At 33.6% G+C, this 10,047-nt stretch overlaps 2 protein-coding genes across 2 annotated transcripts; both read left to right on the top strand.

Moving 5' to 3' along the window:
• The first annotated feature begins 2,479 nt into the window (after window positions 1-2,479).
• Window positions 2,480-3,334, top strand: LOC122306313 (ATP-dependent DNA helicase PIF1-like). The gene has a single exon (XM_043118745.1). It carries the CDS (start codon window positions 2,480-2,482, stop codon window positions 3,332-3,334), a length of 855 nt encoding a protein of 284 aa, XP_042974679.1.
• Window positions 3,335-3,587: 253 nt separating this feature from the next.
• Window positions 3,588-4,374, top strand: LOC122306739 (replication protein A 70 kDa DNA-binding subunit B-like). The gene is made up of 2 exons (XM_043119250.1): window positions 3,588-3,688; window positions 4,037-4,374. The coding sequence occupies exons 1-2, from the start codon at window positions 3,605-3,607 to the stop codon at window positions 4,358-4,360; spliced, it is 408 nt and encodes a 135-aa protein (XP_042975184.1). The 5' UTR covers window positions 3,588-3,604; the 3' UTR covers window positions 4,361-4,374.
• Window positions 4,375-10,047: the final 5,673 nt, after the last annotated feature.

The raw sequence follows: 10,047 nt of genomic DNA, 5'->3' as shown, positions 1-10,047 counted from the left end.
TTTGCTTTGCTCTAGAATCCGTTGATGGGTCCTTGAGGCGAAATCCTAGTTGAGACCAAATATTAGAGAAATGATCTAGGCATTTCTTTGGCATAACCAAAAAGCTTTCCCAGCCGTCCTAAATGTCATGCCATCATTACATGGTGTGTTTCCATAGTCAACCCCCTTGAGCCTTCATGAGCCTTTATTGATTCTTTAAACTACATAAACCATGCCCGTTCTAAGCCTGAAAAACAATGAATCTACCGTTGATAGTTTGAGAAAATACTTTGGTGGAGAGTTACATTTAAAAGAGAAAATTGGTTACATGATGAAACGTATTATGTTTGCTCATTTGATCAAAGAAAAAGAAGAAGAAGAAAGGAAGTGATTGAAAAAAAAAAAGAAAAAAAAAAAAGAAGAGGAGGAAAAAGAAAAAGAAAAGAAAAGAAAAGAAAAAGAAGTCGCCAAGTGGAAAGTGAATTACCTCAAATTTTGTTAAGGGAAGTGTTGGTATTACATCAGTGATTACAGCAATAATAATGCCACAAGTATGAGCATATTGCCAAGAAAGAGCTATGATTTGAATCATGTGAGTTTCTCTTTTAATGTTCTTTTCACTAAGTATTTTCCCAGTTTGATTTAATTTCTCATATCCAGTTCTTTCTTAACCCTCACCCTGTGGCCTATCATTACAACCTTAATAAAGACCTTTTGATCTTTGATTTTGGTGTTGACTACATTAGTGGAGAGGATTTCTGAAAATTGGACTTATGGGGTTAAGTTTTAAGAGAATTCTTCTGATTTTGGTTGTTCTACTTTTATCTGAGTTTGCAGGTGGTTTGAGGTTAAATTGACTATATCACACACACACTCAAGGTCTTAGCTTTAGGTTGAAGTAAACGCCTAACTCTTGCTTGACAAATTGCAAAATTTTTGATTGATTTTCTTGCTATCTTTGATGTTAAAAGAGTAAGATACTAGAGATGAAATCTAAATTCATAAAAGCTTGGTGAGTGATGATACTTCTCTTTGGGGTCGAGTTGATATTGCCTAAACTATCATTTGTTTTTCTTTTTGTTTGAGGACAAACAAAGTTGTAAGTTTGGGGGTATTTGATGGCTTGCAAAATTTCATATTGCAGATTTTACAAGTTCGCTCGAGCGGAGGCTTTTGGCCGCTCGAGCGAATTCAGGCAGATTCAAACGCTCGACTGCCGCTCGACAGGGAGCTCGAGCAGGTTGCTGAAAAACGAAGATCGCTCGAGCGGAGACATTGGCCGCTCGAGCGAAATCAGGCAGAGTCGAACGCTCGATGTGCGCTCGATAGGCCGCTCGAGCGAAATCAGGCAGAGTCGAACGCTCGATGTGCGCTCGATAGGACGCTCGAGCGAAATCAGGCAGAGTCGAACGCTCGACGCGCGCTCGACACCCCGCTCGAGCGAACATCGTATTTTGACAGATTTTAGGTTTTCCGCCGTGGGACCATATAAAAGGACATTCTTCACTCTAGAGCCGCGGTTTTTGACTGGAGAACACTCTTTGGGAGAGAAAAACATAGCTAGAGGGATTCAAATCATTTGTTTTGGAGACGGAATTCCAATTTATTGCACGTACGTTGGATTCATACACGAGCACGGACGGGAGAAAGGCGTTGAATCGTTCCCTTGAGCTTTTGACGACCAGTTGAGGCTGCAAGGAGGATTTTTCAGTGTTTATTTTCTTCTTCCCATCTTCTCAGAACAATTATGGTGAATTCGTTTATGTTGAATTACAATTCTAGCATGAGCTAAATTTTCTTCTTTCTAGGAAAACGATGTAACCTAATTCCGAACTATGCTTGTTTGTCCATGCTAATTTAATGCTATTCTCTATTTGTTTATCTGATTTATTCTGAGTTTAATGCTTCTAATTAACTGGCCATTGATTAGATGATTATTAATCTTGTGATTTGCTATCGAAAGAGGGAATCATAGGGTAGATCTTGGACATTTCAGCATAGGTAAGTATAGAGATCGAAAGACTTGTATGAACCTGTGTAGTAATTAAATCATTGGTCTTATTGCGTTCTTGATTATTTAATTTGCATACTCTTGTGTGAATTGATAAACTAGAATCATTTCCAATTGACTATCGAAAGAGGCTTTTGGATGAATTAGAGATTTGCTAATAGACAAAAGAGGTTTAAGTTAAATTAGCTGGATGAGAAAAGCATAGTGAAGAATTATGGTGAAATCGATTTCCTAGAAGGTTTCTTCCCCATTGAATTTGATCTTTGAAAGTCAGTTTTATTTTCTTTGCTTATTTCTCTTTGAGTTGATCTAAGTTTATTTGCAACTACAAAAACCTTAGCGATTCCTCTAGATAAAATTGAGATTAGTAAAATTTTGGTATTTGGCAAGAGTAAGGTACCAATCCCTGAGGACGATACTCTACTTATTACTTTACTATAAAACTACGATACTGTGCACTTGCAGTTTTGCACCGGTCAGACTGAAAATATGCGAGCAAGATTGGATCCAGTCTTTTCAGAATATGTGTTAGAATTGGGCAACGGAATGCCACCAATCACAGTTGATGAAACTATAAAAATTCTTGATGGCATGCTTGTTCCTTACGAAGATGACTGTACTTCTTTGGATCATTTAATAGATGTTGTTTTCCATGATATTCATGAATATTCAATAAATATTTCAGCTATGATGAATCGGGCCATATTAACACCAAAGAACAGTTATGTTGATGAAATAAATGCATTGCTAATTCATAGATTTCCTGGTGAGTTTAAGCGATATTATAGCTTTGATGAAGCAATAGATACATCTGAACAGTCAATTATGGAAGATTTTTTAAATACTCTAACCCCAAATGGACTTCCTCCTCATGAATTGTTACTGAAGATAAACTGTCCTATCATGCTGCTTAGAAACATTAATCCTTCAGAAGGACTATGCAACGGAACACGTCTAATTTGTCAGGCTTTTGATCAAAATGTCATTGATGCAAAAATCGCAGTTGGGCATCACAGCGGAAAAAGGGTCTTTATTCCAAGGATCCCATTCTTACCAAATGTTGATGAAAATAGTGGCTTCCCATTCAAACGAACTCAGTTCCCTATCAGATTAAGTTTTGCAATGACTATAAATAAGTCACAAGGGCAAACATTGGATTTTGTTGGAATATATTTACCTCAACCTGTTTTCTCACACGGTCAATTATATGTGACTTTATCAAGGGCAAAGACTGCATCTACAGTAAGGATTTTAATACGGCCAGTGTCAACTGAGCGATCAGAAAAGAACTGCACAAAAAATATTGTCTATACGGAATTATTAAGATTAGCATCTTCAGATTAATGTTAAATAGGTAATGATTCGATTGTATAATTTCAGTTTAATTACTTCAACAACATTGTGCACTTAATAGAATTTTCTTTTCTGTATATTTAGTATTGTATTTTTTAATTTATTATACTCTTAAATTCTCTTTGCAATTTTTTTTATTTAATATTGCGTTGACTATACTTACACATTTAATATTTTTGTGTATGAACAGCTTTAAAGATGCGGACGGTTTATACATCAATAAAAGATATCACTCAAAGTACAAGAGACTGGAAAATCAAAATGATTGTGGCAGAAAAGTCACCCAAACGAACAGGCCAACGCTCACCAGTGAAGTACCAAAGCCTAACATTGATTGATCCAGAGGTATAATATTTATTTCTATCTATTGTTCTATATTTTTTTTAGTGGATTAAAAACTGGTAAATGATTTTGTTATTTTTGCATTCTATCTATTGAGTTTTGTTTTTATTTTTTATTTTTTTACTGCTAATTTGTTGGGTCTTTTGATGTTTGACTTTTTAAATCTTTGGCTTCCTTATATAAATGTCGACGATGTTCTATTAATTTAGTTATCTTCCTGTAACACATTTAAAAACAAAAATTTTACACATAACTCAAAACAATTTAAAATCAAAGAAAATCATTATAGTCAATTATTTATTACAATTTATTTTTTGTAAATTATCTGTTACAATTTTTTATATTATACAGGGAAATCAGCTGCAAGCTACAATATTTGATAAAGATATTGACTCGCGACAAGATACTTTGCACATTTTCCAGTCATATTACATCAGTAATGCATATGTGAAGCCATTGGATCCGAAGTATAGAATTGAAACATATGAATATCAATGGATCTTAAATGCTAAAACGATAATTGAGGAAGTTCCAAAGGATGAAGGACAATTGGAGCCACCAAAGTACCAACTCATTCCATTCAATGAATTAGATGCCTACAAGAATTCAATTGCAGAAATAGGTAATTCACTCTTTACTTTAGAATATTTAATTATCAATATACTAAAAATTTAAATCTTATTTGTCAGACATTTTAGCTGTTGCAATCCAAATCAAGCCATGTAGAGAGATAACTTTAGTACATAGACCAACAACTATTCAAGAGATATATGTTATCGATCAAGGGTAAAAATATTTTTTTAATAGTTCACTATTTTTGAATTATGTTCCAATTTTTATTTATTGCATATTTTGCTAATTCTTTTTTTTTTATTCTAATTTTGTAGCTTAAACCCCATATGTTTAACTATGTGGGGTCGATTCGTGCAAGATGAATGCAAAAAAATCTCGGAAATGATTGAGACAAAGCCAATTATACTTGGAACCAAAATAAGAGTTGGTTCTTATAATGGTATTTTTAATAATTAACAATCTTATATTTTCTTTTACATTATATATGCTTGCATTAATTATGATGCCTATTTCTAATGAAGGATTATCTCTATCATCACGTCCGAAAAGTAAATTTATGATCAATCCTGTTATTCCTGAGCCAACTTCATTGCAAGAGTGGTAATCATTACAAATAAGTCATTATTTGTTTCATACAATTTGAATATTGAAATTTTCATATTTTTATTTCTTATTTTGTATTTGTTTTTATGAATTTTAAGGGCAGCGATTAATGATTTATTACTCAAGAGTATTATTGCAAAAAACTTGACACACCCATCTGCATCTCTATCTTCTGTTGGCATTTGGGAAATAATCAAGAATTGTGATGTTGCTGAATTCATCAAAAGTTTGCAACCCATGGCGGTAAAATCCTATTCTTAGTAACAGATTCAAATATTTATACAATCAATTCTTCTAAAAAATTGTCTCTAACTAATGTGATGCAGAAAACAAAATTTTGGATAAAGGCGAACATAATTGTGGTTGATTTGCGCCAGATATTTTTTTACATGTCATGTATTGGCTGTAATAAAGGAACTGGATATGATTACAATGATACATTCCTTTGTTACCATTGCAAACACGAAAGCATTTCCCAACCACGGTATGTATCTTTCAAATCTTTTATTTGATAATTTATGTAATAGATTTAATGTATAGTTTTTATTGATTCTAACTTAAAATGATATTTCCAACAAATTTATAGCTGCCGAGCATATGTTGAACTCGACGATAATACAGGAAGACTATCTGTTGTTATGTTTGGTGAAGTTGTAGAAGAAGCATTCGGTTATTCAGCAGTTGAGCTTATGAATCATACTGGAGATGTACATCTTCTTATTTTCCATTCGCTTTATTGTTGCGAGTAAAAAAATCTATCTCAAAATTTTTAACATATTTAATACATTATCTATAAATACATTGAGGTTTATGTTAAAAAAACTTTTAAAAGTAAATTATAACAAAAATCGTTGAAATTGATTTTTATATACTTGTCTATTATGTCAATCTTATTTTTATTTATAACATGCATAGTAATTTAATTAAAAACATTGCATTCAAAAATTTGTGTTAATTTAGAAGACATAAATTTTTAGCATATAAGTTATTTAAATTTTTATTAATTATGCAATTATAATTAAAAATTCCCTTTGCAGGAACATTTGTCATATATAGAAAATCTTGTGGCACAAGTTTCACAGAAAGAGTGGAAGATTGAACTTCTTGCAGACCTCGATCGACTCAACCAAAAGCAGTTCAAGAATTTCAATGTCGTCTCTATTAATGCTGTACAGGATGACACAAAATGATGGATCAGAGTAAAAACATCAAACTACTCATATATATATTTTTTTATCATTTTGTGTTGATTTAACAGTGAAGATTGTACATCAGACTTTCAACTATGGTCCATGTCTTTGGGTGCCACAATCTATTATTGTTGTAGAAAATAACTTGTTATGTTCTAATTTCTCAGACATACAGTTATTTTAATACAATTGCTGTATTTTTCTTTTATACTATTATTTACTTTCATGGAAAAGTTTTACATTTATAATCTACGCGCTTCTACAGGAATAAACAGGAATGAGCAGTGAATTGTTGCGTTCCGTTTTTTTTCTTCCGTTTTTATTGCATAGTTACTTTTTTAACCTTTTGTTTTCTTCCTTTGTGTCCCTTTATATAATGATTTTTTGGTCTTTAGTAACTGTGTCAGGGTTGGCTCTTTATATTTTTCTTTCTACTTTTCTATTTTTCTCGATTCTTCTTCTCTTTGTCTCTCTCTTCTCTCATATCTCTCTCTCTCTCTCTCTCTCTGAAGCTCACGAACCCAGCTCTCTGCCAAAGCTTCAAGATCCACTCCACCCCACCAAAAAGTCCGAACTTTTTACTAACCAGAAGATTGCTCACCTGCAAAAGGATGTTTTTGAAGCTAAGAGAAACAAGTTTTGGCCGTGGGTGGTGGTGGAAATGGCGGTCGAAGGCCAAAAAGGGGCTGATAGCACCGATCTCACCCAAGACCCTGATCTCGACGCGGTCGTTCAAGGAAGCAGTGACCACTTCGGTGCAGTTCGTCGGCTTAGGAGCTTCGGTGCTACTTTCTCCATCTCACATTTTTCTCTTAAGATTCTTGATGGCTGTTTTATGTTAAGAGTTATTTCGGAAGGGCAAGCATGGACTCTCCGTTGTTTTCGTCGCCGATCTCCTCGGTCACGGAAGATCCGAGATCTCGTGGGTCCATGCTGTTTTCATCGCCGATCTCGTCGGTCACGAAAGATCTGAGATCTCACCGGAGGTTTTAGAGCCTTTCTTTTTCTTTTTCTTTTCAAGTCTTTTGTTTGCTTGTTCAAATTTCAGCAGCTAACTTTGACTTTGCTAGCTGGCTAGGGACAGCACATAAAACCGAAGACGGGTGGGTGGTATGACGTGTCTTCAAGAAGAAGAATTTTCAGAAGCAGCAGAGAGTCCTATCAGCCATTCGATCACGATCAGATGTTCACTGAAACGCTGTTAATTTCAACTACTTTTCCTAATAATCAGACCATTGATATAGACAATTTAACTTTTGACAAATTGGTCCTAATAGAACTAAATAATTATAAAGAGGACAAGGAATAGAACTGCTGTCATTAGTTTTGTAAGTATCTTTCATTTAAAAATAAAAAAATAAAATTTATTATTAAAAAATTAATTTTATTTTTAAAAAAAAAGTGTCCGATCTTGGACATTTTATAAAACTATAAAATAAGATATATTTAAGAAAAAAATCACAGGTGACGTGGTTGGATAATTGAACAAACAGTATACGTGGCACTTTCAAATATAAATCCATGTTTTAAATACATTTTCTTAAAATAAAGGAATGCGGGCCCAAGCATGTGAATTACACTGACTTTTGTGGAAATCGACGAATGAAGAAAAATAATTTAATAAAATTAATAGCCAATGGGATATCGCCAAGTAGAGGGTCTTATCTTTGTGGGCTTGGTGGGCCAGCTTTTAGGTGGTGAATGGGGCCGATAATGCGCGTAAGATAATTGAACAAACAGTATACGTGGCACTTTCAAATATAAATTCATGTTTTAAATACATTTTTTTAAAATAAAGGAATGTGGGCCCAAGCATGTGAATTACACAGACTTTTGTGGAAATCGACGAATGAAGAAAAATAATTTAATAAAATCAATAGCCAATGGGATATCGCTAAGTAGAGGGGTCTTATCTTTGTGGGCTTGGTGGGCCAGCTTTTAGGTGGTGAATGGGGCCGATAATGCGCGTAAATCACATGGTGTGTTGGTGGTCGAGCCTTGCTTGTCTTATAGACAAAAATATTGAATTTAATATACTAAGGTGGATAGAAAGTTTTGCTATCCTTGTGTTGTTGCATGCTGTGTCATAGATTTAAATAAAGAGGCTTTATATAAAACTTCTTTATCTCAATCAATTATAACAATATTAATAATAAAAACACTGCATGTGGATTGCCATCTTCCACTAAATTTTATCTTCTGTAATGAAAACAATGGTGTCAAGTAATTAGCCAAACATCATATAAATATAACTAAAGGTATACAGTAATAGATTATAAGTCATCATGAATCCGCGAAAAGATTTGGTTGCAGCAGTAGTTTTGCAGGGTGATAGGACGTCTGGATGATTGAGGACAATAGAAAAGAAGAACGATGAAATATGTCTATGGTATAGTTTTTCTTTTCTTTTGTTTTCCGCACGCGTGTGGGTACGTGTTTTTTGAGAAATCTCTTTCTCTTTTTCACAATATTTGACTTGCTTGATGATATGGCCAAGCTTTTGAAAGTTTTATTGTAATATATTGCCATTGTCCAAAACAGCTAAATGTGTGTCTTTCAAAAAGGAAAAAAAAAAACTCTCCCTTGCGTCCAAAAGCTGAAAGGGGCCTCCATGTGCTGATGATCTTTTCATTATTAAACACTAATATTTACACTAATATTTACAAGATGATCTTGACAATTAATCATGATTATCTTGATTTTATCATTATAAACAATTTCATTGTTTGTATGATCTTGTCCGTTCATACCATTAATTAATGAATAGGTGGAAGCTAATTAGTGATCTCATTTTACTAAATTTGTTCATATATACTGGTTTAAACCCGTATATGAACAAATGTTTTTTTATTTTTTATTAAATATTTAGTATATGAATAATAAATAAAAAAAATTAAATTAATTTAAAAAAATAAATGTAAAAAAATTTTAAAAAGAATTTAAAAAATAAAAATATTAAATGCCAATACTGTAATTGAATGATTGATTAATAATGAACGAGTAGTCTAATGTATTAAATATGATGTTATATCATGTTAATGGTGTTGCGAGTAGAGTAGTTAATCTAGGGATCTAATGGGTCGGAGACATACTTAGTCGACCATCCAAACAAGTCATAATTCACCAAAAAAACAAAACCAAAAACCGCTTTAAGGACACCTGGTTTTCATTTGGTGGGAGAGAATCCACTTCTCAGCACAAATACATTGCATGTGGGTTTCCCTTGTGTGTATTATCACGTACACAAACCTCCCACATTCCTCTCACGAAATAAAACTGTTCTCCATTTACCCACCCAGACTCCTATCATTTCGCTCCTCACCTTCTCTTTCCTCTCACTTATTTTCTCTACTTTTTTTTGCCATATCTCATAGAATTTACATGTGGGTTTCCGTTTTTGTTGATAAAGCTCTGTAAGAATAGATTTTGGCCGTTGTCTTCTTTGGTTTTCTCTTTTTTGCTCTGTTTGGAGGGTTTTCTGATGGAAAACGGTGCAGATTCGACCTCCTAGGATTTTTTTAGCTGTACCCATGTCTAACATCTTCGGTTTCAGTGGTAAACTCTCGATTACTTTAAAAAAACATAAATGATATACTTTAAGTGTCTTTCTAAATAACATAGTTAGTAAAGAATTCATCAAAATTAAGCCGTTAACCTCTTTCTCTCTCTCTTTTTTTTCAACAAAAACGGTGGCTATCTGTTTTAGACCGAACAACTCTGATCCGTAGAATTTGTACAGGTCTTCTGTAGCTGTCAGGCGCCGCAGCTATGATACTATATTGCTCTTCTGTAGCTGTCAGGCGCCGCAACTATGATACTACATCGCTCTTGTCTCTTGTAGAGAAATACTTCACGAGAGATGATTCATTATAATTTTCTCTATAAAAGAATTATTCAGTTCATCTTCTTTCGCATCTCATCTTCTACACTTTTCTGAAATTAGTCTGCATTCTTACTCTGCAATCTCTTTCTGCTTTCTCACTTTGCAATGGCTCA

The sequence above is a fragment of the Carya illinoinensis genome, chromosome 4 (assembly GCF_018687715.1).
Source record: "Carya illinoinensis cultivar Pawnee chromosome 4, C.illinoinensisPawnee_v1, whole genome shotgun sequence".
NCBI classification, from domain to species: Eukaryota; Viridiplantae; Streptophyta; class Magnoliopsida; order Fagales; family Juglandaceae; genus Carya; species Carya illinoinensis.
Note: the sequence above shows the minus strand (reverse complement) of the source record. Positions and strands in the feature narration are given on the sequence as shown.